Here is a 27,325-nt window from a genome sequence, read left to right as displayed (position 1 = left end):
GGCTTACCTCTATCAGGGAAGTGTCAGGCCTAATTGTGACTGAAATAGAAGAACCAGTGGTTAATCAGCACCAGGTATTAGATGCCAAAGTACCCCATCGGTAGGAAAGACCAAGTAGTTTTTATGTTCTTTGGCAGAGAAGGTGTTAAGCAAGTGGCCAAACTGGAAAGGCAAAAATAAACCGCGATAGTATATCCCAGACCCGTGGCCTGAAGTGGGGAGGGTGAAACCCCAAAACCACTCTCCGACTTAAAACACTCGATTGCAAGACTGTGCTTTTTCTATGACATTTTATATAACCCATAAAACAGTGCTTGTATAAAAATTCACACAAAGTTGCTAGAGAGCATACAATTTACAAAAAACAGTCCTGGGTTTGTGTTACATTCAGGTTTCTAAGGATGAACTCGAATCAAAAGGAAGATGCAGCCATAATGTGATATCAGTTCATTATCTTTGGTAAAAACGGTTCTTATTTCTCTACAGAAGGTTTTGACTCTGGCATCCCCTTTATGCATGGTCTGCTATATCTAGGATGTCAGAAAGTGTTAAGGCTGGATCTACACAGGCAAGCTTTTGTTTTTTTTTAGTTTTTTGCCTGCCCAAATGCACAAGGTGAGAATTCACTTGGCCATAGTCAATCAGAAGGTTTTCTTCTCTAGATTCACCCCTACCCTACCCCTAATCAAGCATGAAACAAAACATTCAGAGACCAAGGTGGAAACAAAAGCCATACAGGTCCATAATAACCAAACCATGGCCAACTCGATTCCTCTTACCACTTTTAACTGCCAATTCAGTTCCTTACAAAGTAGATCTAATTGACTGGTTAATAATCCTTTCCTCCCATTTCTCACCCTCCCCCCACCAAAAAAAAAAAAAAAAAGACAGTGAAAAGGTAAACAGTGACAGAGTGGGATTTGTTCCCTCACTTAGACATTAAAGTACCTATTACCCAGGGCATAATTTTATGCCCTGTTGGATTGTGATCGTGTAGATACAGCCTAGGAGAATTTAAATTACATTCATGACTCTCTTTGTACATTCTTTTTAGATGCCACAGACAGGTGATGGTTGTTGAGTGTGTGCTACCAACTTCAGGATTTAACTGTGCTAATTCTTTTGGCCTTTGAAACACAAAGTGTAAAAAAAAAAGATTTTAGAAGCAAAAGAAAGCATCAAAAGGGTGTCAGAATGCTTCTAAACTCCTGGGGAAATATCAAGTATTTTGTACTATTGCTTAAATATAAAAAGTGGGCTGAAGTGGCTTGCTAGTGAAAACACAGAAGATCCCATGTATAAGGACTGGGTAAGGATGTGGAGGCATTTCCTGGCTAGGAGAGATAAGAAATGAATTTCTGGAGTTATTCTACAACTTTATTCCTTCCAATTACCTTCTGGAAGGCAAAATCCTAGGCAGTTAAGACAATAAAGGAGAGTGAGTTCACCACGCATTTGGAAATTAGACTAAAACTCAGAGGTTACAAAGAAGCTTATTTGATTCCCGTTTTCTGCTAATTTCTCTTAAAAATTTTTTTTTTAGAAACCAACAATGGCAAATTAGTATTTTAAAAATGGATTATTAAATAACTGTACATCTGGAGGAGAAACTGGGCTATGTTCCATCTTCTAAAAACAAGGATAATTTTCATTGGCCTTGGGCTGCTCTCCAGAAGAGTTCCAGAGGACAGGTACCGATTACCAGAGTCCTTAGTAATTTGACTGAGCTGTCTCACTAAGCAATGATGCCACTAGGAGGGAGATGCCATCCACAATTCTTAAAGTAGGCCAGTGAGAGAAAGCTAAGGCATACCAGAAAGGCCTTGAATATAAGAAAATACACCTCTGGTGGCACCCAGGGCAACCCCTGGCTCTCTGGACATTTCTGAAGCCAGTGAGTGCTTTTGTGATTTGGACAGTCTTTGTGTACACTGAAACTTCACTGACTTAGAAATCATTCCTAATGTTTGTGGGTGGCAGGAAACAACATATCCCCTGAAGTTTAAGACAATTATACTAATCACTGCGTTCCAATTCCAGATGCTGTGGTAAACTGATAAATATAGCCAAAAAGGTAAACTGTGCTCCATGGCTGATGGAATTAAATGTGAATTTCAAGAAAAATTCCAGATTAAAAAAAAATCCTTTAACATTTTTTTTGTGGGGGATGGGGAGCAAAGAGGGGGGAAATAGCAGAAATATATCAGAGGCAAGACTTGAATCAAGGGTCTTCCAAACTCCCAAGGTAAGCCTTAGTTCATGCTGCCTCTCAAACTGTATTATTAAGCTTCTAAATTTTTAAATTTTAAAAACTTCACAAGGATTTCATAAAGAGTGTGGATGCAATCTGTTAATTTCATGTTTAGCCTAATCAATTTTCAGTGGGAGGCTCCCTTATCTTCTTAGGTATTTGACCACATAAACATGAGCATATTTTTTTATAAGGATTTCTCCGGGTCTCTGAGGGTTGTAACTCCTTAAAGAGTATGTTACTAGGGCAGAATGGGCTTTCTTCATCAGCTAGACAAACAGGTCAGTATTCTACTGACATAACTGTAGGACTAAGAAATAAACAGGCACTGGAAAAGATCAATTTAAGGAGTTCACAGGAAAATTTCAAAGAGGATACTTGGGAGGTGAGTGGGACATAAGTATATGGTCTAGTCTGAGACCAAGGGTGGCATTTGTCCCAAACTGCAGTGGCTCTGGGGCAGGCATCAAGCTAGCCCTGAGGTGTTAGGATCTTTTGATTTCTTTCCCTAAGCAGCCACTGAGGTGTGGTGAAGACTCTTCACACGCTTGAAATTCTGTGACCTGAAATCACGAGGCTGTTTCTAGAGTCTGCCTTTTGGAAGAGATACATCTAGGTAATGCAAGTGGTACCTTCTTATAACCATAAAGGAAGCAGAGTAGTGAACCTAATGGCAAAATGCAATTTCACAGGAAATGTGTTTTTCCTTTCCTTATATGAAATAAGGGGGAGAAAAAGGGGAAGCTAAAACTCTGACGGTGCTCTAAATGTGGGTTTCAATGTCTACATTCTTATCATCATCCAGTGTTTTTTTTTTTCCTATAGATAAGTGAGCCTAACATTCTATTGAGTGTGGGGTCACAAGAGATAACACATGTACACCATGCCTAAACCTTAGTATTGATCACAGTGAAAATAAAAACATGGGCAGTTTGACCCTACTGACATCAATGTGGTTATCTTGGCCATGTCAAAACCAAGCATTAGGACATAGATAGCAGGACCCATGGCCAATATACCATGCCTGATACTGAAATCAGCTCTAACAAGCATGGCATTTCCAAAGATTACAAAAGTCTTCAAATGTCTTTTAAAAAACTTCTAAGTTTGAAAATTTCTGGTTACAGTACTTCAGCTCAACTGTGTAAAAGATACTTTTTCCCATGAAAATTGCCCTCAAAGAGCTCAGTGATTTTTTTTTGTTATTTTCCTGTTTAATTTTTAAAAAGTGAAAAAATGGAAGATGCAAAAGTGGGGAGAGGAACAATACAGATGCATAACTTGCCAGTTAAACAGTAAAAAGGAAGGAATAAAAAACCCTTCCATCCTAGGTTGGAAAATTATTGCTCAGAGCAAAGTCTGTGTGCCTGAGCACTAAGGGAACTTGGTGCATATGCATTTCAGACCAGGGCCAGAAAAAATTCAAAGCTTTTTGTTGCTTTGTTTTAGTAGGTCTCTATGTGTGCAAATGTAGTAAGCCACTTCCCACTGTTGCAAGTGGGCACCCCTGTGGATGCCATACCAATGCTAAAAAATAACCATCTCAGTCTCCAAGTACACCCTTCACTAAGAACTTAGTAACCCCAAGTTTCAGAGGCTGAACAGTTTCCTATCACTTCTTCACTTTTTTGGCTTTTTTCAAGATGTCACACTTTTTTCTATTGGGTCTCCGGCACCTCTCGTCAATGCTGGGGATACATTCGTAATGCCACACCTCTTCCATCTTCTCCACAGGGTAAACAGCTTCGACATAATGGCGGATCAGTCGTAGTCGGGTTGGGTCAAGTTGCTTCTTGTTACAAGCACCAGAGTGGTTATATTGTAGTCTGAGGTTCTCTGGGGTAAAGAGTTCTGGGAAAAGTCTGACCAGGAGACGGGCAGCAAAATTGCCCACAGACAGGCTCTGCTGCACAATCTCCCTGACCTCCTTGTCAGACAGCAGATAGAGAGAAGGCACAGGGAAGTCTGGGGAAGGGACAACCAATTCGTCTAAGGGGATCTTACAAAAGTCCTTGCTGCTCCTTTCTGGAGGCAATGGGGGTCCTTCGAATTCTTCTCTGAATCTCTCGGGATTGATTGCATAGTTCATGAAGTCCCTCCTCTCAAGGCCCGGCACGAGCACTTTTCGCTGCTGCTGGTAGGTACGCCTCTGTTCCGTGTCTCTCCGACGGCACCTCTCATCCAACTTGCCAACAAACTCCAGCGTCCACACCCGGTCATTCTTGGCCCTGGGGTACAAGAGTTGCACATAGTGCCGGATGAGCTTGATCCGGGATGGATCGAGTTGTTTCTTCCCTAGAGAACCACTGCAATTGTACTGTTTCCTCAGATTCTCGTGGGTAAACAGTTCGGGGAACAAGTGGACCAGGAGTCGAGAGGCAAAGTTCCCTATGGACAGGCTGCTTTCGTAGATGCTTCGGATCTGTTCCTTGTTGAGCAGATAGTCAGACATTGGCACTTCGAAGTCAGGAGGGGGAATGTCCAGTTTGTCAAAGTCAATGGGAACCAGCCATATTTTCTTGGACCTTCGGCCAGGTCTCTCGTACTCAAAGCTATCTTCTACTTTGATGATGGACACATCGTCGGGGAGGCTGGAGGAGTCATAACAGTCATCCCTCAACTGCTCGCACTCACTGCCATCAAGGCAGAGGCCTTCCAGCTCATCATTGATCCTCTGGGCACACTGCTGCTGCCATGCCTCTTCCTCCTGAACATCAGGGAAATAGATTTCCGTGTAGCGGCGGATAATCTGCAGGCGCTGGGGGTCTAACTCCTGCTTGCCACCATCCCCGTAGCAGCTGTATCGTTCTGCCAGCTTACGGTGGTCAAAGAGTTCGGGGAACAGCCGGTGGAGGAGGAAGACAGAGAACTCACCAGGGGATGAGGCCTCATCTAAGAACTCATTGAGGTCCTGCGCATCAAGGACAAAGTCAGAGGCTATGGTACTGCTGCGGTCCAGGGACAAAGCCTCTTCTTGTTCTTTGTCATCTAGGAAGTGAGGGGTTTCCACCTGTTCTGTCTCATAAAAGCCAGCTGTCTGGCCACTGGGCTGACCACTCTCCATCTCCCGCTGAGCCCAGAAACGGTTGAAGAAATCGTTGACCTGAGGCAGGCACTCCACTTGCCACACAGCCGTGTTCTTCACCGATGGGTAGCAGACTTCCACATAGTTTCGGATGAGCTGCAGATGGAGAGACTCAAGTTTCTTCTTGTTCACGAAGCCACAGGTGGTACAGCTCCGATTGAACTCATTGTCACTGAACAGCTCTGGGAAGAGCTGCACCAGCAGGCGGCAGGCCAGGTCACCCCCCGATGAGCTCTGGTCCACAATCTGCTTGAGCTCGGCTGCGGTGAGCTGGTATTCCGGTGGCGGCTGGAACTCGGCTACAGACTCTGTAGGGCTTACCTGCTTCTTGATCCGACTGACTTCCAGGGAGAGCAGGTCCACTTTGCTGTGCAGCTGGGACATGTTAGAATTCAGTGTGTTGAGAGTATAGAACATCTTCTGAATCAAGGAGTAGATGTTGGGGTCGTTGTCAGCCCCAGGAACCACGGCTGCTGGAGCAGCATTGCTAGAGTCCCGTTTCCTCTGCTCATTCAGGAGCCGGAGGGGTGATGGGCTATTGCTGGAAGTGACTCTCTCATAGAGTTCATAGTTGGTAAACTGGTCTCCCCCAGTAGGGTTCTTCTTCTCAGTGATCTTGTGTGAGATGCCATACAGAGGCTTTTTATAGGAGGGGGTAGTTACATCATTCAAAGGTTCCTCCTCACATAGCCACCCAGTGCCAGAGCTCTTGCTTTTATTGGCCTGCTCTCCGTTGCCCTGGTTGGGTGAGTTGGTGTCTCTGTTCTTCATGCCAGCCAGAAGTGCCTAGGGGAGAAAGAAAAGTTTTCCACAATGGTTAAGTGGGTTCTACCATTTATCTATCTTCTCATTCCCCCCTTACCCATGGCACACACATTATGAATGTTAATGACTGATGGAGATGTGAGGGCAGGTTAAATGGAAGAACGTCACATTTTTCCAGCCTTGAACTTTGCCCTTCCAGAGAAACCCAATCAGCTGAAGTTCACATAGGCTATTCAATCCAGCTCTAAATCAGCTTATAATTTTAAAATGAGATAACACAGGTATAGTGCTTTGTACACCTTAAAGGATTATCTAGTATTACTATTTTTGTTGTTATTATTATCATTTTTATTATTATTGCTACTGGTGAGAAGGGGTTCCCACTTCATTAGACTGGTCCAAACATAGCTCTGAGGTTCTTGTCCCTGAAGGGAAAACAAAGAAATGCGAACCTGGAATCACTCCACTAACCAGCCTGACCTGGCACTGGCCACATGCCCTTTAAAAAGGATTGGCCATGTGTTCCTGTAAAAGACAGAACCGAAAACACAGGGCAGCAAGTCTTAGCTTCTAGTCTGGAGTCTGCTACTATCTAGCTGTGTGATATGCAAATCATTTTACCCCTTTGGTAAAATGGAGACAATAAATCTGTTATCTCTCCTTCCTAAAAAAATGTCATCAAAATGAAAAAATAAACAAAGCATAAGAAGTTAAGACCAGTAGGTGGCGCCACAGTGCACAGAGCCCTGGGCCTGCAGTCAGGCGGACCTGAATTCAAATCTGTTTTTGTACACTTACTAGCTGTGTGAACCTGAGCAAGTCACTTACCTGCTGCCTGCCTGTTTCTTCAACTATAAAATGGGGATAATAGTAGCACCTACCTTCCATGTTTGCTGAGGATCTAATGAAATAATATTTGTAGAACACTTTGCAAACCTCAAAGTGCTTTCTAAATGGCAGATAATTTCCTACCAATTCAGCAGCAGATGCTATTAAAAATGCTGCTGGAAGGAGGAAGAAGCTGGAGCTAAAGCTTAATCATACCATCCTACCTGGCTGCCAAACTAACTTCACTCCTCCTAGAACGAGTCCAACTTCTGGCATTTATCCCATGGGGGACGTTTTCTCTGCAGAGGCAGGAAACTACTTGCTGAATTTCTCAGAACAGCAATTCTACAGGCCCTGCTCCTTATCCCTCCAATTCGTGATTCTAGTAGGTCCGGGGGAATCCTTTCCTATAACAGATGATCCTAGCAATGGCTGGATGGGAACTTCTCTAAGTTCTTCTCCTAAGGACTTCCAGAAAAATGCAGGCACTTCAGACCATCTTGAAACTCCCCCACAGAGATTTAGGATCCAAAGAAGGGCCCCTAAAACTGTTCTATCCTTAGCCAAGGGTGTCCTCAATCTCTGGTCCTGGCATGGACAAGAAACGGACTACTCAATGGTTCATATAGTGAATACATGAATAGAGTATGGGAGCCCCTGCAGCCCAAATATGTGCCTCCCTTTGGAGAGTCTAGAGAGCAGAAATGTATTCATGCAACCACAGGATTGAGATCACTGAAAAGATGGCATATCCTTTATTCAAACTGTACTCACATTAATTCATGTGCCAGGAGGATTTTCCATAGTGGTTAAGTGGGTTTTACCAGAAGAATGGATACCCCCAGGCAGGCATTAATTTCCTTTGGAAAGGGAGCTGGTAATTCCCTTCTCTGGTAAACTTTCAACATCACACTTGGGGAGAAACACCTCATTTTATATCAATTTTAAGCAACAGTCAATAAGTATTTTTATATGTGTGTGTGTTTTATTTTTTCCCCCCACTTAACAGTATTTTATTTTTTCCAATTACATGTAAAGATAGTTTTCAACATTAAGGTCAGTAAACATTTTTTGGTGCTTACTAAGTACCAGGCACAAAGAGAAAGATAGCTCCTCAGCCTCAGGGAACCTACACAGTAAAGAGGGAAGACAATACATACAAGTGTAAGAAGGAGAAAGTATCTTTGTGGAGGGGATAGTGAGATCTGGAGAGTAAGAGGTGGCTGGTTTGAGACCTTCCCCCAAAATGGAGGTTCCGGGAAGAACTCCCCAATGGGAGAAGGAGCCCACAGGAACGGAGCCAGGAGGCAGCAGGGTGAAGAATGGAAAGGGAAACAGATTGAGAAGTGGGACAACCAGCACAGCGTGTCAGTGGCAGCGTCAGGACTAAAACCCTAGTGAATCTCTCACCCTACACCAGTGTCTACCTGTAATGATAATATATAGCATTTATATGATACTCTAAGTTTTATTAAGTGTTTTATGAAGGTTATCTCATTTGATCCTCACAATAACTGTGACGTAGGTGTTAACATCGTCCCCATTTTCAGATGAAGAACCTGAGGCTGAGAAAGGTTACGACCTACCCACATCCACGCAGTTAATAAGTATCTTAAGGCAGGATGTGAACTTAGGTTTTCCTGATCCCAAGTCCAGACCTCTATCTACTGAACCACAAAGCTGCCTCTAAGAGATTTCCTTGAATTCATAGATAAAGTCAAGCTCATCAGCTCTGAATAAAAGCCCATTTTCCTCAATATGTTCCTGGGGAAAAACAATGTTATTTAGGCAGGATTTTTTTTTAGTCTGGTTCCAATATATTTTACATCAAATACCCATGAGTTCAGATTCTGCAATGCCTTCAACAGCTAGTATTTCTTACTGGCCCTGGCTGCCACTAACCAATGCCAGACTTCTCACCTTTGTCTTCTAAAAGAACAGTAGAGGATTTTTTGGTGGTTTGTTTGGTTTAAATGGTGGCCTTGTGATCTAAGGAAATGCCTAAAAATGAATGGGAATGCCTGCTCTGCAGATCTATTGGTAATACTCCAGAAAGAATGTGAATGCTAACTAAAAGGGGGCAGAATGTATGGTTAACAACACTGAACCAGCAAGCCCAAGTGGCCTCTGGGGTGCCAGTTCAAATGCAGGCTTGCCACAGAAGTCTGAGAAAGTCTCAATCTAGTGTCTCTGTTTTTCTATAAAGGAAGGAAAAAGAGGTTGGAACCTTAGGCTTGGAACAGGTGCAAAGGAATTTGTTTTCCTTAAGAACAATATCATATTTTAAAGTAACTACAGTTATCTATGAGTGTCTCTTGCCTTTCTTTGAATCCCCAGAACTTAGAGCAGATGGAGAAGGCACTTAAAAAATGCTAATTGAATGACTGACTAAAAACACTTCAGACACAGGCTGTACTCTGACCATAAAAATTTATAAAGCATGATCCCAATTTTATTTACACTTTTCTAGGGACTCAAGACAAATAATGGGAAAGTGTAAACTGAGGAAAAATTTTAAACAAACCAAGACTGATAAATCAAAATTGAAAATATTGAAAAATTGAACAATATCATTGAAAAATATCAAATCAACTTGTCATATTTCAATAATAAAGTGTCTTTTCTCCTTCTAGGTCAGTTCTTAACCTGAAGTCTACTTTTTTTGTTTGTTTTTGCTTCTCATAGTTTGATAAGAGTATTTAAAAATAATTGCTTTCCTTTGCATTCCTATGTATTTTATTTTGTGTATTTCAAAAATTTTATCCTGAAAGGGGTCCATAAGATTCATGACAAAGCCAGAAAAGGTTAAGAATTCCTATTCCAGGCAATCAAAGTATTGTTCCCTGGCAAATTTGATTGAGTCTCAGCCCTGGGGTAAATCCTTTGACTATTCTAAATACTTAGCTGACTCCATATATTTATTGGAAGACTAGCCTAAGAACCGAATCTAGGGGCTGAGGAGAGCTTCACAGTTCTAAAGATTATGCTCATGAGATGTTAGGAAAGTATGTGAAAGTTTTTAAAAACTAACTTCAAGGCAAACGAGAGTATTTATTAAGTTGTCTTTGGCAAAGAGCATAAGCTATTAGGCAGGCAATGCAATTATAAGGACCCAATTCATAAGCAACACTGGAGATTCCATGTGTCAATTAAAACTAATGTAAATGGTAATAATATATAAGTATTCACTGTATTCATAAAGTTCTAAATGTTTGAAAGCAATTCTTATTTGGATAGGGAATCCTCAAATAAAAATCTACAAAGAGTATATTTTGAGAATTACTTCTTAGCATTACATTTTCTCAAATGTCATTCACTATAAGTTCAAAATATCTCATATCCCAAAACTTTATGTTATTTTAAAAATGTTTAGTCTCTCTGCCAAATAAATAAGTACCTTGCAAAAAACTCCTAGTAAACTAAAAGAGGAGAAGCAAAATTAAAAACCAAATAAGAAGTCTAACTACTGGGTAAACACATACACATATATACACTTTGAAAATAAAGAAGGTGCCTATCAAGGAATAGTTAAAAAAAATTACACCATCTGAATATAATGGGATATGATTGCAATAAGAAGTGACAAATATGAGGAATTCAGAGAAACATGGGAAGACTTCTATGAACTGATGCAAAGTAAAATAAGCAAAACCAAGGCACACAAAACCCACAATAATATAAATTAAAAGATAACTAAAACTCAAAGAAGGCCATACTGAAGAGATAATGAAACATAGCTAACTCCTCCCCTTTGAAGCAGACAAGTGTGGGCTACTAGGAAGAATATTTGTCAGACAACGTCTCTATATTAAAATTTTTCACTTACATGTTTCTTTGTTGGGGTGGCTAGGTGGCACAGTGAATAGAGCACCGGCCCTGAAGTCAGGAGGACCTGAGTTCAAATCCGACCTCAGACACTTAACACTTACTAGCCGTGTGACCCTGGGAAAGTCACTTACCCCCAGTGGCCCTGCCCTCCCCCCTCCAAAAAGCAAAAATAAAAATAAAAATTTTTCTTTCTTATAAGAGAAGGTTAAAATTAAGAACTGAGTGGGAAATCACTTGATGTAGGTATAAATAAAAAGTGGACTCTAGAGTACTGGCTCAAATGCAGGTAAGCAAGTCACTTAATTCAGTGTCTTGGTTTCTCTATAAAAGGCAGAAAAGAGGAAGCCTTAGGCTCTACGGAAGTACAAGGTATTTTTTTTCTCAAGAACAAAATCATATTTTGATATAATATAGGTATAAATAAAAAGTAAATAAAGCCAAATTAGAATATTTTAACTCATAAACATTTGTAATCAGTCCATCTATCTACACCAAACAGGACCATCTTTAAATATCCTCCAGTGTCTCCTCAAGGAAATATAAATTTTGACTTTACTTCTACCCCTAAAAAGTGATGTTCAAGCTTCATAAAGGTTGAGAGAATTGCAAAGTCAAGGCGGAAGTGATGTAGGCTGTTCCAGATGATCAGAGTGGAAGGGGGAAGGGTAAGAATTTATATAGTACATGCCAGGTACTGCGCTAAGCATCTTATAATCACTACCTCATTTGATGTGGACGCTGTTGTCTCCATTTTACCATTCAAGACCCATGTTAGGTAACCTGCTCAGGATCACACAGTAAGAGTCTGGGACCACATCTGAACTCAAGACGAGTCTTCCTGATTCCAGGTCCAGTGCTCTGTGCACTATGGTGCCACCTAGCTGCCCCTAGTAGCCCACAGGGGTGGCAAAATGCCCTCTAGTCTAAAAAGGTTGACTCAAACATGGGGAAAGAATGGTATGAACTAACACAGAATCTAAATAAGCAGAACCAAGAGAACAATATACATGACATAACAATGTAATTAAAATAACGATGGTCCCAGAAAACAGAAAAATGAAACCTGCTTCCTCCGTAGAAAAGTGGAGATGATGAGGGCAGAATGGTACATGTACTGTCAGATGTGATCGAGATGTTAACTGTTTTCTTTGTTTGTCTTCCTTACAAGTGAGGGTTTATCTGAGGTGCCACCCTACATCTATCAGATTGGCAAATATGACAGAAAAGGAAAATGACAAAAACTGAGACACTAACATGCTAATGGTGGAGTTGTGAATGGATTTAACCATTCTGGACAACAATTTGGAACTATGCCCAAAGGGCTATAAAACCATGCATACCTTTGGCCCAGCAATGCCCCTATGAGTTCTGTATCTAAAAAAGATAAAAAACAAAGAGGAAAAGGAACTATGTATACAAAAATATGTATAGCATTTCTTTTAGTGATGGCAAAGAATTAGAAATTGAGGGGATGTCCATCAATCAGAGAATGGCTGAACAAGCTGTGGTATGTGATTGTGATAGAATATCACTGTGCTATATGAAAAGACAAGTAGGATAGTCTCAGAAAAACCTGAACTTATATGAACTGACACAAAGTGAAGTGAGCAGAACCCACTGTACACAGTATAGCAATACTGTACAATGATCCACTGTGAATGACTTGGCTATTCTCAGCAATACAATGATCCAAGATAACTCTGAAGGACTTATGTTGAAAAATGCAATATACCTCCAGAGAAAGAAATGCAGATCGAAGCATAATTTTAAAAAACTTTATTTTTTCTTGGGCTTTTTTTTTTTTGTATGTGTTTTCCTTTACAACACGACTAATATGGAAATGTTTTGTATGACTGCAGATGTATAACCTATCTCAAATTGCTTGCCTTCTCAATGAGGAGGGGGGTGAAGGAGGGAGAGAAACTCAAGATTTTTTTAAGTGTTAAAAAAAATTTTACATGTAATTGGGGGAAAATAAAACATCAAATGAATATATTTAACAAAGTAAAAAAATAACAAACAAGTGAGTTTAATTCCTAGGTAGAATGGGAGGAGTTATATACAATGACTCTCCTATTGTGAAATAAAACCCAAAGTAATAAATTACATATTTTTTTAAAATGCATTTCTTCCACTTTCAAAGTTCCTTCAGTAGACTGACTCATCTGCCCTCTCAGCAGAAGCATACAGACAAACATGTCCCATTAAAGGAACCTAAATACCCAAGTAGTCATCTAGCCTTTGAATCTAGCCCCTTCCTCTCTGGGATAGCCCTAATTACTAGAAAATTTCTTCTTACACGGGCCTAAATTTGCCTCTCTGCAGCTTCCTCTCATTACCTGTGGCTCCTAAGGCCACAGAGAACAAAAAGCCAGTTTATCAGAGTGGCCCTGGATATAGCTACAGCCAAGACAATCTTGACCTCGATATAGCAACACCCTAGACAACAACTGACCTAGCTGGTTATTGTAGGGCTATAACCGACAGTAAATGGTAACCTCCTACTTATATCATTGCCTCCATGAGGGCAATCCTCTTTTTATTTCCCCCTGATTTGTGGGATTCCGTGGCATGGGTACAGCCCTACCTGCCTGCCAGCCCCTAGCGGGTGCTCTTCCCGGAGTCAGTGATAAAGTTGCTGGCACAGCTAATTTTCATTGTGCAGCACAAAACCTGCTAGCTTATTGAGAAATTCTAAAATCTGTATGCAACACAGTACACCCAAATTAAGTGAATTAGATGGCTGGTGCTCTGAATGCCTTTTGCCTTTTTTTCCAGTTGAGTTTTACTTGAATGTATTTCTGAGGGCTTAATTAAACAATCAGACATGGCAGAGAGTGGACAAGCTGATTAATGGGCACTTCTGGATGCACAGGGAAGTACGTGGCTGGACCTAAGCAGAGTATTAATCAGCAGTGACAGACACAGTCTTATTACACTTAAAAAATGATCATTCAAATGAGAAGCACTTTTAGGTTACTTTCACTATAGGTCCTCACTTGGAAGAGGAGAGGTCATCTTGATCCAGAAGGGCAGTAGTTGCTATAACTGTTGTTAACTGTCCAGACACAGTCTAGCTTCATCTGAGAATCTGACCATGTCACCTTCATACTCAATTCCCTCTAGTGACCCCCTATCACCTCCAGGATCAAATACAAAATCTTCTGCTTGGCCTTCAAAGCCCTACATAACAATCCCTACCCTTCCCCCCCCCAAAAAAACAACAAAAAAACCCCAAACCAACCTTTCCAGTCTTGTTACACCTTACTCCCTAGCATACACTTTGTTCCTGTGACACTTACCCTACCTCTCTGCTCCCAGCAATTTCTCTGGCTGTGCCCCATGCCCAGAATGCTCTCCCTCTCCTGGTTTCCTACAAGTCCCAACTAAAATCTCATCTTCAACAGGAAACCTTTTCCAATCCCTCTTAATTCTAGTGCCTTCCTCCTGTTAAGTTATTTCCTTTTTATCCTATTTGCACATATTTATTCGCTGCTTCTCTCCTCCATCAGATTTGAGCTCCCTGGGGGCAGCAACTGGCTTCTGCCTTCCTTTGTATCCCGTGCTTATCATTGAGCCTTGCATGTAGTAGGCAGATGCTCATTGATTGACTCTTTTCTTTATCCAGACTTTTTTTTTTCTTTTTGGAGGGCAATTGGGGTTAAGCAACTTGCCCAAGGTCACATGGCTAGTAAGTGTGCCAAGTGTCTGAGGCCACATTTGAACTCAGGTCCTCCTGACTCCAGGGCCGGTGCTCTATTCACTGGGCCATCTAGCCACCCCTAAAAGTATCTAGAGAACAAATTTTAGTCTCTGAAGTACTTAATTCTGCTTGCCCCATGTAGACAGTATCCCTAGGGGAAAACCACCCATGGTGTACAAATATCAATATCTGGTATGTGACACAGGACCCAGAAGATACCATTCAATGGATGGTCAAGAAATGGAGACTGCCACAAGGGTCACATAAACCTTTAGTTCTTCAGCATTTCCCAGGCTTACAGAGATGTATCTCATTTTCATTGATTGTGTTAAGGATCTTCCCTTTAGCGAATTAATCGGCATCATGTTAAAGAAGGATTAACTTTGTTCTGGCATCTCCCACAAAGTCAATAGACGTATCTTAAAACAAAAATACACTCATAAATTAAATCACAGATAGCCACTTTACTTCCCTAATAGCTATAAGTCAAAGAAAATCAAATTAGAGCTCTAATGACCTGATGAGTGGTTCAAATGCCTTCCTAGAGCTGCCTGTGTTAGCTAATGAATGACCAGGGAGAGACCTTTACTAATCCTGCTCTCTCTTCAGACTAGATCGATGGACCACAGTCTCCTAGAGACAGATGAAAGAACCTGGGGTGTAGGGTCTGCCATAGAAAACTAAGACTATATTGTATAGCCTTAAGAAAGAAAAGTGCTAAGGATGAAATATTGTTTATTTAATAGCATCTATAATACCCTGTTTTATGTAAGTTATTTTCATATCACAGTAGAGAGAGCCCATAGGAACAGCAAATGATCCCTAACCAATAAATAAATAGATAGATAAATGAATGAATAGATGAATGAATGAATGAAAGAATGGAAATCCTTTCTACTGTTCCTGACCTAGTGGCCATCCAGTTCTACAATGGAAATGACTGTGTGACATTTACATGGTTACTTGGGATGGAGAAAGGAAATCTGAGCTCTAGAGCTGAGTTCTTTAAGATTCGCTTGGTCTGCCTTAAGGTCGGTAATCACCAAATTAGAAAAAAAAACTACCTAAACTCCCCCCAAACCCTCAAATCATTCAGCAAAGAAAATATCACCAGAAAGAAGGCCTGCAGGTCACATGAGTGTGTGTACACGCAGGAGCTCAGGGAAGGAAAAAGGGGAATGTGGGGGAGGCAAATGTGTGGGCTCAATTTCTCCTTCTTACCCACCCCCCAAGAGGTTCAAAGTATTTACCTTTTTTTTTTTTTGTTTTGTTTCCTGTAGATTGAGAATGTGGTTTCCAACAATGTTAAGTCATAAGAAAATAGCACCGCAATAAAAGGCTTTTTAGGTCCCACAGACTTATGTATGGTCTTTAAGTTACATTAAAAAAAAAACCCAAACCACAAATTTATAAAATGAAGAAATCAGTACACAATTCTTCACATTACAAATTACTTTGAGAAAAGAGTTATCAGACAAATCCTTTAATGTGGAGGGTATTGCCCCAGTGCCATAAATTAGAATTTGATTTTAAGAGAAATCTTCAGAAACACATCTCTTGTCTAAAATTAGTCACACCTACAAATCCATGACAGCATTAGGAATCTAAATGGAAGATGTGCCATACATACTGCCCAGATAGAAAAATCTACACGTTGAACCACAGAACCTCAAAGATGGAAGATGGCCATTTATCTAATTCAATACATGCCAGAAAAAGAGTCACTGCTACAACACAGCCAATAAGTGGCCCATCATTAGTCAGGTGACTTGCACTGAAGGGGAACCCATTACCTTCTAAGGCAGCCCACTCTACTTTGAGAGAGCCCTAATTACTGCAAATCTGACCTTAATCTACCTCTTTGCAGGGTTCTATTCATTATTCCTGGTTCTGCCCTCTGGGGACAAACAGGATAGGTAGATGATGGATGGATGGATGGATGGATGGATGGATGGAGAGATAGATAGATATATAGACAGATGGATGGATAGATGGATAGATAGAAAGAATTCCCAACATATATCTGAAGATAGCTACCATGTTCCAGGGCAGTCAAATGGTGCAGTGGAGAGTGCCAGGCTTGAAGTCAAGGAAGATTCCTCTTCCTGAGTTCAAATCCTGCCTTAGACACTTACTAGCTGTGTGACCCTGGGCAAGTTACTTTACCTTGTTTGCCTCAGTTTCCTCATCTGTAGAATGAGCTGGAGAAGGACATGGTTAACCACTCTAGTATCTTTGCCAAGGAAATCCCAAATAGGGTCACAAAGAATCAGACATGACTGAAAAATGACTGAACAACATCATATCCCAAATGATTTTTTCTTCTTTAGGCTAAACACCCCCAGATCCTTCAACAGATCATCATTTGAACTCAAGACCCTTCCTCATTCTTGTTGTCTTCTGGATGCTTTTCAACCTATGAATGTCCTTTCTAAAATGTGGATATGACTAGATATGACTAGAGCAGAATATAAGGGGATTGTCATCTCTTACTCCAAGAAGTTATGCCTCTGCAGCCTAAGATCATACTAGTTTTTGGGGAGTTACCAAATCACACTGTTGCCTCATGTTGATCTTTCAATCCACTAAACCCTCAGATCATTATAAGAACCGCTGCTTAGTATACCTCCTCCACCTTGTCCTTAGGAAGTCAAGTTTTTGAACCTAAGTCTAAGACTTTATAGGGCAGACAGAGAGCTGGGCCTGAAGTCAGGAGGGCCTGAATTGAAATCCAGCCTCAGACACTTACTAGCTGTGTGACCCTGGGCAAGTCACTTAACCCTGTTTGCCTCAGTTTCCTCTTCTGTAAAATGAGCTGGAAAAGGAAATGGCGAACCACCCAGTATTTTTGCCAAGAAAACTGCAAAAGCATTCACAGAGTTACAAATGACTGAACAACAACAACTAAGACTTTAAATTTATTGCTATTAAATTTCACCTGATTAGCATCTCTTCTTAGATCCTATCACTCAGTATGTCAGTTACTAGAACTCACTTGAGAGCCCCCCCAGAGCTCCCACCGTGTAAGGAGCCTACCCAGAGCATTCACCTCAGCATTTACAACCTGGCTACATTCTTAAAACATTATGGTCTCCAGAAACTCATCATTTGGCAAGATGAAATCAACTGAAACTCTCACCTGCTCAGATCACTTCCCACCAGCTGCAGACCCTCATCACGCCCTGACAGGAACAGACCTCTCCCCTTTCTGCTTCTTTTTATGTCTTCCCCCAATTAGACTGTGAACTTCATGAAGGCAGGAACTGTGTTAGGCCTTTCTTTGTATCCTTAGCACAGTGCCTAGCATGCAGTAGGTGCTTAACAAATGTTATTGACTCTGGAATTTGATAAAGCATTTTATCTGTCCTTTTACCCAGGTCACTGGTAAAACTGCTAGACAACATAGGGACAATTATGGATGCTGCTCCATTATCAAGACTGTTTCCAAACTAACATTAAACCATCATGTCTATTTGGGGGTCCAACCATTCAACCAATTCCAAATCCAACTAACTGTACTATCAGATGGTAGCTGGCAACCATTCATCTTTTTCACAAGAGTAGCATGAGATGCTTTATCAAATATTTTATTAAAGTTGAAGTAAACTTCATTGTGTTCTCCTGATCAACTGGTTATAACTGTCAAAAAAGAAAATCATGTTAGTCTAGGGTGGGTTCTTAGGGAACCCAAGTTCCCAATTTGTAGCTCCCAATTCCTTTTCTAGACAACTTCTTTAGTAACACATTCTAGAACATTTCCAGAAGTCTACATCAAGCTTCCTGGCCTACAAGTTCAAGATTCCTTTCTCTCTCTAAATCAGTACATTTATCCACCAGTCCTAGGGTACATCTCTATTCTTCATAATCTTTCAGACCTCACTGACAACAGCTCAGCAATGACATCCACCAGTTCTTCCAATATTCAAGGTTTGATGTCATTGAGCCGGGGAGCAGAGCCCTGTCTTACTATTACAGCCCTACTTAGCTTGGGTATCAACTCCCTACTAGCTATTTTTATTCTGTCTTTTCCTTTCCAAAGGTCATTCTCTTTAGCAAAGAAAACTGAAGCTGAAGACCTTTACTCTGTTGAATGTAACTATATGAAAACTAGCATCCAATAAAAGTCTTTCAGTTTCTCCTGGAAATTGTTATCTACTCACACAGGAATCATAGAATCACTTGATACTGGGAGCTAGAAGGAGCCTTAGGGCATCTACAGTGCCAGGCCTGGAGACAGGAAGACTCATCTCCCTGAATTCAAATCTGGCCTCTGACACTTCCTAGTGGTGTGACCCTGGGCAAGTCACTTAATACTATTTGCCTCACTCTGTAAAATGAGCTGGAGAAGGAAATGGCAAACCACTCAAGTATCTTTGCCAAGAAAATCCCAAGTGGGGTCATGAAGAGTCAGACACGACTGAGCCACAATAACAGAAGGGGCCTTAGAAATAATCTTGTTCACTGCCTTTATTTCCCAGATGAAGAAAACTGAAGGAAATAAGGTTAAATAAAAGGGGGAAAAAATTAGAACTCAGTGGGGAGTCACCTAAAAGAAATACTATCATTCATGATATTCCAGCTGCCCCCTTCACTTTCCCTCCCCTACATATCTAATCAGTTGTCCAATCCTTCCATTTCTACCTCCATGACCTCTCTTGCAAACAAACCCCTTCTCTACACTCTCACAGTAAGAGAACCATCTTAGTTCAAGCCCTCATCATCTCTCCCATCTATAATGTCTCAACCTCCCGTCTCCCCACCCCCTCACCAATCTCTCACCTTTTAGTCCATGCTAAATTTGGCTGCCAAAGTAATTTTCCTTCAGTGGTGCAGATCAAACCACGTGACTCCCCTACTCAATCAATTCTAGTGGTTTCTGTAAACTACTCTGTTTTAATTTTTAAAACCCTTAACAACCTGGCCCCAATCTATTTGTTCGATTTCACTAGTTATTTTTCCTCCTGCCTGACTCCGAAGTCCAGCCAAACTGGCTTTTTCTTGTTCTTCACACAATATAGGCAATTTCCAGGTTCCTTGTCTTTGCACACAGCATTCCCCCATGCCTGGAACACAGTCCCTCCTTTCCTTAAGATCTAGCTCAGGTATCTTCCTTGAAATGAAGTCTTTCTTGATCCCAACTGCTGGGACCTTACCTCTTAGACTACTTTATATTTACATCTGAATTTGTTAATTTTATATTTATTCTGTATGTACTAATATGCATAATTGTCTTCCCTGTTAGAATATAAATTCCTTTAGGAATTAATTCTTTGTATTTGTATTCCTACCTAGTGCCCAGTACTCACACCTAGTAGGAGCTTAATAAATAATTGATTAATGAATAAAAATATTTAGATTCCTATTGAGGCTTAAGACCCCTAAAAAAATCGTTGCTCTTATTTTAAACATTTTGGACTCAAACGTTTAAAAAAGAGAAATTTGCCAAGCTCCAGCAGAGGGCAATATTCTTCATCCAAAGAAACCTTAGATAAACAACACAAAACAAAACCCTTTCACCACAGAGAAACTTCTTAGCTGTCCCTACATTCTCTGTCCTGTCAACACAGCGTTCTGATTCACTCTGCTCACACTGCCAAGACTACAACAGGGCTGGCTGCACATTACAGCTGGCCGATGATAAAAATCACTCTGCTCAGCTGTCCAGGAGTATCGAGAAATCTTTAAATCTGTGCTACTTGGCAGAGAGTTTCCTGGCTTGTATTATTCCCAATCCTCTAACTTGTCCTCCAGCCTTATGGGAACCTTTTAAGCTGCTGTTCAGACTTTGGGATGTTGGTTTAATGCTCCAGAGCCAGATTCGGGTGCTGATGTAGCCCTTGTGAATTCTAAGGCAACCTTCTCCTGGCCACCCCCCACCAGCAAATCTTTCTGGTAGAGGTTTAGACTGAGCCTGAGGTCATTGCTATCAGGCAATCACCAAGGGGGTAGGGAGCACTCTTAAGTATGTGTCTGGGGTGGCTCCAGGTCATCGTGTCAAGTTCAGTGCTGGCTATCAGATCACCAAGGAGACCCTCCAAGAATTCAAAGACCTTCATTAGGAAACCAGGCACTAGATTCTGCTCACTGGAGAGGAACCTGTTAAATGATGCGCAGACAGCCCAGGAACTGCAATTCCAAGAACCCAGTAGAAGGTCTCAAAAACGAATTTGACTTGAGGTGACAAGGCAGCTCACTCCAGGTCAAGTTAATCTGCTCTGGAGAGCATGGTATTATCCCAGCAGCTGAACTAAACGGGTGTTAGAAGCCATTCTGCTGTGGTATCCGTTTCCCCAGAAATACCTCAATATCAAATGGCAAGGCAGAGTCGTAAATAACAAGGCCCTGTCTTAAGGAAAGATTTATATCCAACAATACAAAGGTCATCCTAACACCAAATAAAACATGTTAAGAAGCCAAATGATAACAGGACATGTAAATAATTAAGATTCTTATACAAGGATTATAATAAGAGCATATTTACCTACTGCTTCAAGATTTACACAAAGCATTTTACATGCATTATGTCACTCGATCCTCACCATAACCCTTAGAGGTAGGTACTTACTATAAGTATTATTTTCTCTATTTTGCAAAAGAGAGGCAAAGAGAGAATAAATGACTTAGCTGGAGTCACATCCCTAGTGTTGGCAGTACTTCGGCTGAAAGTCCAATGCAAAGGGCCCCGTGGACTTAGTGCAGAGCGGTAGAACAGATGTTAACGTCTTTTCTGTCGTGTCATCTACACAGATAAAATGACATCAGTTTCTAGTCTCAAACCATTTAAAAGGGATGCCTTCATTTGTATAAACCTTCCCTCACAACAGCCCTATGAGGTAGGTAGTACAGATATTATCTCTACTTTATAGATGAGGAAACTGAGACTCAGGAATGCCACACAATTTGCTCACTGTGACTTGCAGATTGAGTTCAAATCTGAGAACGTGATTCCAAATTCAGTGACTGATTACTCCCCAAAGTCTCAGAGCATGTTACCGTGCCCTGTGGCCCTTTCAGAACTGAAGGTCTGAGTTTCCACGAACCAGGTTCAGTCTTGAGAACTTTTCACCAATCACTCATTAGTTCACAACCCCATCTAGGATTTCTCTTACAATATCAATATCAGGATTTGGTTTGTATCTAATGAGAATGTCAGAATATGTGTCTAGATCTCTCTGGAAAAGGTAAAAGGATCAATCCATGGTTCATTGAAGTGTTTAGGGCTAACAATGTATCAAATACAAGACATATATAATTTACACACCCGCCACCCCCCCCAAAAAAAATAAAAACCAAATAAACAAACAATGGACAAGACTCACATCTGAGCTCATTTTGACAGTCAAAACAACTCTCCTTCCCCCAAGGACATAAGCTATTCCAGACTAACAGTTCTACCCAGTGGCTAAGTTCTCCCAAAGGGGAATCTTTGAAATGACTATTAAGTCCACCCCTTCAACCTGACTGACACAAATCACATGGCTCACAGCATCAATTAAGGGCAGGTAAGGTCTGTGGCTCCAAGTTATGGCCCTGCTCCTTACTGCTCCCTGGCACAAGTTTCTGCTCAATTTTAGAACTCTTGCTTGGTCTAAGAACTTCAATCAATCAATCAATATTTACTGAGCGTCTATTATGTACCATGCTAAGCTCCAGAGATACCAAAAGAGGCAAAAGACAGCCCCTGCCCTCAAGGAGCTTACAATCTAAAGAGGGAAACATTAAGCAAACAAATATATACAAAGCAAGAATAAATAGGAATATACAGAATAAATAGGAAATAATTAACAGAGGGAAGGCACTGGAATTAAGAGGGTTTGGAAAAGGCCAGATAAGTCAATAGCTGCGGGAAAACATTCCAGGCTTGGGGGACAATCAGAGAAAATGCCCAGAGAGGGGCTGGGACTGAAGAGTACATGGATGGAAGGTGTAAGAAGCCTGGAAAGATAGGAGGGGCCTAGGTCATGAAGGCCTTTGAATGTATCTGAACCCAAGTTAGTATAGTCTGTTAACTCTTCTTCTTCGGGCCAGGAGGCTTGCTTGGTTCAAGAATTCCTGTTTGTCCAGGGCCATTACTGCAGCTACAAAGCTGTTTTCCCTGTGGCCAAGTGGTTCCTCCTCCTCTCCAAGTGCCACACGTGACTCCCTTCCAGATGCTTAGCTTAGCCTTTCCCTCCAGGGAACCAGGCTTAGTCTCCAGAGCCTTTCTCCAACTGGAATCTCTTAACTCTCATTTTGCTCTCCTCTGAAGTTACTATTCTCTGCTCCTCCCATCTGCTAGAGCTGGCTGCTGGTACCACAGGCTTTGCCCTCAAAGGAAGTGTTATCATTCTTTTGTGATAATCTCTACAATCAACTGGTCTCAGCACTAATTAATATATTTTTAGCTCTTTTGTAAATCAGGCCCACAGGCACCCAGACTAATATACAAGAAAAGGAGGGAGCTGTCCAGATCCTTTTAAAACTTCAGTCAATGTAAATTCCTTGAGGGCAGGTTTGGTTTTGTTTTTATCTTTGTATTAATCTCTAGCACATGGTTGTTTCAGTCCTGTCCAACTCTTCATGACCCCATTTGAGGTTTCCTTGGCAAAGATACTGGAGTTATTTGCCATTTCCTTCTCCAGCTCGTTTTTTTACAGATGAGGAAACGGAAGCCAACAGGGTTAAGTGACTTGTCCAAGGTCACATTGCTAGTAAATATCTAAGGTCACATTTGAACTCAGAAGGATGTCTTCCAGTGCTCTATGCACTGTTCCACCTAGCTGCCCTCCTGGAACATAGTAGACACTCATTAAATACTTGTTGAATTCAATTTAATTAATATCCTCTCCCACTCAACCAAACTGAGAGTAGTTCCTCAACCTTCCTTCCTTGCAGTTCTGGAACAAGTAAATTCCTTTCAGTTCCTATAATGCCTCTGGCAGCTAGCACCTAGGTCATGCAAATTACCTTGAAAGTCTGGCAAGACTCAAGGAGGCACTTAGCAACCCTAGTGGGGGAAAAGGATGAGCTATATCCCCCCCTTTCTGCCACTCTAGCAAAGGTCCCCCTTCCCCCCTTACATCATAAAAGTCTTAATGAAATGTTATTTCTGTCTCACAAAATGAAAAAAAAAAACGTGAACATTTTAGAATTCTTACAAAACAATGAATTATTGTGTCCTTGGGTGGGGAAAGATAAGGGAATAAATGCTAACTTCTACCTGGCAGAGAGCATTTGAATATCACCCACACTTCTGTGAACAAAAAGAAGTAGGCACCGGTACCAATGAAAACTTTGGCTCTTCACCTTCACCATCTGCTCTATCTGGCTACAGAGTTTTCAGTGATGCCAAACCAGTCTCTACATGGCCTTTTGTTTGATTTTTTTGAGGATGGTATTTATTCCCCCTCCTTAATGTTGCTCTGGAGTGGTATAAATCTGAATGTAGGAAAGTTGCCCTTGCTTGAAGAGAAACCAGCCCCAAGCCTCCTTAATTCTCTTTCTGAGGGGGAAATAAAGAGAATGGGATCAAAAGGAGACAAAGATTGTTTGCTGAATGGGAGAATCATAGAATTTTAGGGTTGGAAAGGACCTCAAAGGTCATCTAGGCTATCCTGTACTGACAAAAAAATCTCCTCTGTACCTTCTGGAACTAGAGCCATCCAACTTCCACTTGATGGGGAATTTATCACCTCCTGAAGTAGCTCATCTGACTTTTAGACAGTCCTAACTGATGGATGCTTTTCCATTGCATGGAGCCAAAGTTGTCTCTGAAAATTGTTTAAGCTATCGTGGGAGGTGCTAAGAATACAAAAACTAAATAGCTAGAGTCCCTATACTCAAGTACCTTATGGATTGTTGTGTGTGTGCGTGTGTATATGTATGTATGTATGTATTTTTAAACTGTCCCTACCCCTCAAAGAGTTAATATTCTAATGAGGGAGACAAACACGTAAATAATTAGGTACATACAAGACACATAGAGAGTGAACTGTTTAGTAGCATCTTACTCTTCATGACCGCATGGACCATACTGCCCATGGGGTTTTCTTGACAAAGATACTGGAGTGGTACAAGAATACTCATCCTATAGGAAACTGGGAGTCACTGAAGGCTTTTGAGAAGGCAAGCAACCTCTGTGAATGAGGAAGCTCATTTTGGCAGCTCTGGAATGATGAACTAGAGAAGTGAGACACTAGAAACAAAGGGATTGGTTAGAAGAACTGTTATAGTAATAGTCCAGGAGAGAGGTGATAAGAGCCTGAACTAGGGGGGTGGCACTGTGAGTGGGGGGAGGAGGGGAGTGAGAAACATCATGGAGGTAAAAAAGACAGAACCTGGCAACTGACTGGATAGGGCTGGGTATAAGACAGGATTCCAAAGTTTTGAGCTTGGGTAACTGGGAGGTTGGCATTGCTATAGAAAGAAATGAGAGAATCTGGAAGAGAGAATTTGTGGTAGACGGATGGAAGATAAGTTTTGTTTTGGATATGAGGAGCCTTGGGGGGCAATTGGAATTAGAGGATGGGAGCAGAAATAATCAATGAAGAAAACTGAACAGAAATCAGGGAGGTAATGTAACAGAAGCCAAGAGATTAGAGAAAAACCCAGGAAGGGTCAACAAAATCAGATGATGAAGGTCAAGAAGGATGAAAACTTGGAAAAGGGTATCAAATTTGGCAATTAATATGTCAATGGTATGTTCAAAAAGTTATTAAATTACCCTTTGGCCCATCCATCTTGCTGGTAGGTCTATACTCCAAAGAGATCAAAGAAAGAGGAAAAGGTCCATGTAAACAAAAATATTTTTGGCAGATCTTTTTGTGGCAGCAAGTAATTGGAAAGTGAGAAGATGCCCATCATTTGGGGAATGGTAGTACAAGTTTTGGAGTATGCGGGTGTAATAAGAATGTAAATTTTAAAGATCTTCCCTGCCCCTAGGCTAATGTGCACCTGAAGCCGGGGGTGGGGGAGGCTTGTTTTTCAGTAGATACTTCTTGATTGGCCAGTGAGTCAATAAGGTTGTTACATTCTCTGAGCCAGGAGAAGGCTACATAAGCCCTGATGTGTAGCTTTGTTTTGGGACTCACTTTGTGAGAAGTGTTCTGTGATTTGATCTGAATTCTGGGAAGCCATTGTTGCGAGTCCCCCGGCTTTGAAAAACCCAGAATGTGGAAACCCAGATGTTGACTGGGTATGGATGTAATGGTTGGACAGTTTGGAAATCTGTCTACTTGATGTTTCTGTCTTGATAATTATGCCTGTATACTTTGAGGTTCAGGGTGCTGACCTTTTCTCCTGAACAAGGTAAACGATATATGTCTGACTGATTAAAGTAAGCTTGTTAACCCATTTTGAGTTGCTTTCCTTTAACAAAGCAGATCCAAGAACCTGTGGTAGCTGCAAACCCTGAGGACGCTTGGGGTGCTTGCTGCTACAGAGGGTTATGGAATACTACTGTGCTAAAAGAAATGAGGAAGGGGATTGTTCCAGAGAAACCTGAGAAGACCTGTATAAACTGATACAAACTGAAGTGAGAAGAACTAGGAGAAAAACTTACACAGTCATAGCAATATTATAAAGATAATCAACTTTAAAAGACTTGGGAAATCTGATCCATATAATCACACCTCCAAAGGTATCATGATAAAACATGCTATGTATCATCAGATAGAGAGCTGATGCACTCAGAGTACAAATTGTTGCATGTTTTCTTCTCTCTCTCTTTTTTTTATTAGACAGATAAAATGGAGATTTGTTTTGTATGACTAAATACATTTGCAATGAATTTTGTGGTCTTACCTTCTCAACAGGTGGGGAACGGGGAGTGGGAAAGAGAAAATTTGGAACTGAAAATAAAAAAATTTTGAATTAAAAAAAAAAAGAATGAGGGGGCAGGTAGGTGGCATAGTGAACAAAGCATGGGTCTTAGAGTCAGTAGGACCAGTGTTCAAGTCCAGCCTCTGACAAGTGACATACTTTCTAGCTGTATGACCTTGGGCAAGTCATTTAACTCCAATTGCCTTGACTTCCCCCCTCCAAAAACAAAAGCGAACAAAAAAATAATGAATGGATGTTCATAAATACCTGTGAAAATTTGTATGAACTGATGCAGACTTAAGTGAGAAGAATCAGGAGAGCCATTTATATGACCATAATAACTTAAAGGAAAGCAACTCTGAAAGATTTCAGAACTCTGAATGCAGTTACCACTAATGATTTCAGAAAACTGGTGAAGAAACATGCCTCCCACCTACTGTTAGAGATGTGACGGGCTAGACTAGAGGAACAGAATGAGACATACATTTTCCAATGTGTATTGTTTCTCTTTACTTATTTTTTTAAAACAAGGGAGGAATTCTGGGAGAGAGACAATGAGTAATGATGCCAAAGGAAGAAGAGAAAGAAAAGAATATCAATGAAACATTAAGAACATAAACAAAAGCAGAAGACATTTCAAAAAAGGACATAGATAAACAAGGCGGTCTTGTTACTAATGTGTTAAATTTCATACACACTCAAAAATGGTCCATAAGAGAAGTTCAGTTTCATATATCTATTCTGTTCTTTTATATAAAAAATGTTCATGTTTGTTGATGTTAAATTCAAAGTAATTTTTTTTTTTAAAAGAGGTCATTGGTGAACTCTGAGAGTAGCTTCAGTAAAGTGGTGAGATCAAAAGTCAGATTATAAAGGATTGTGGAATGGGTAGTAAAAAAAAAAGCTGCAAATGTGAACTACTCTTCCCATGAATTTAGCAGTGATGGGAAAGAGATATAAAATGATCATTTTGAGAGGATGGAAGGGAAAAGGAAAAGTTTTTTTTGTTTTGTTTTTTAAGATGGGGAGAACTGAACATAGATCAGGGGTTCTTAACATTATTTCT

General features: G+C 40.9%; 1 protein-coding gene across 1 annotated transcript in view; it reads right to left on the bottom strand.

The window, feature by feature from the left end:
* Positions 1-271: 271 nt before the first annotated feature.
* BEND3 (BEN domain containing 3) overlaps positions 272-27,325 on the bottom strand; it is a 73,994-nt gene continuing 46,940 nt past the window's right edge. The window contains exon 5 of the mRNA XM_069077112.1: positions 272-6,122. Within this exon, the coding sequence (XP_068933213.1) occupies positions 3,864-6,122 (2,259 nt within the window). The 3' untranslated portion in view covers positions 272-3,863. The remainder of the gene's footprint in view (positions 6,123-27,325) is intronic.

Source organism: Petaurus breviceps, unplaced genomic scaffold (genome assembly GCF_028583685.1).
Source record: "Petaurus breviceps papuanus isolate PSGF00001 unplaced genomic scaffold, PetGlider_PUasm1.0 90977, whole genome shotgun sequence".
Taxonomy (NCBI): Eukaryota; Metazoa; Chordata; class Mammalia; order Diprotodontia; family Petauridae; genus Petaurus; species Petaurus breviceps.
Note: the sequence above shows the minus strand (reverse complement) of the source record. Positions and strands in the feature narration are given on the sequence as shown.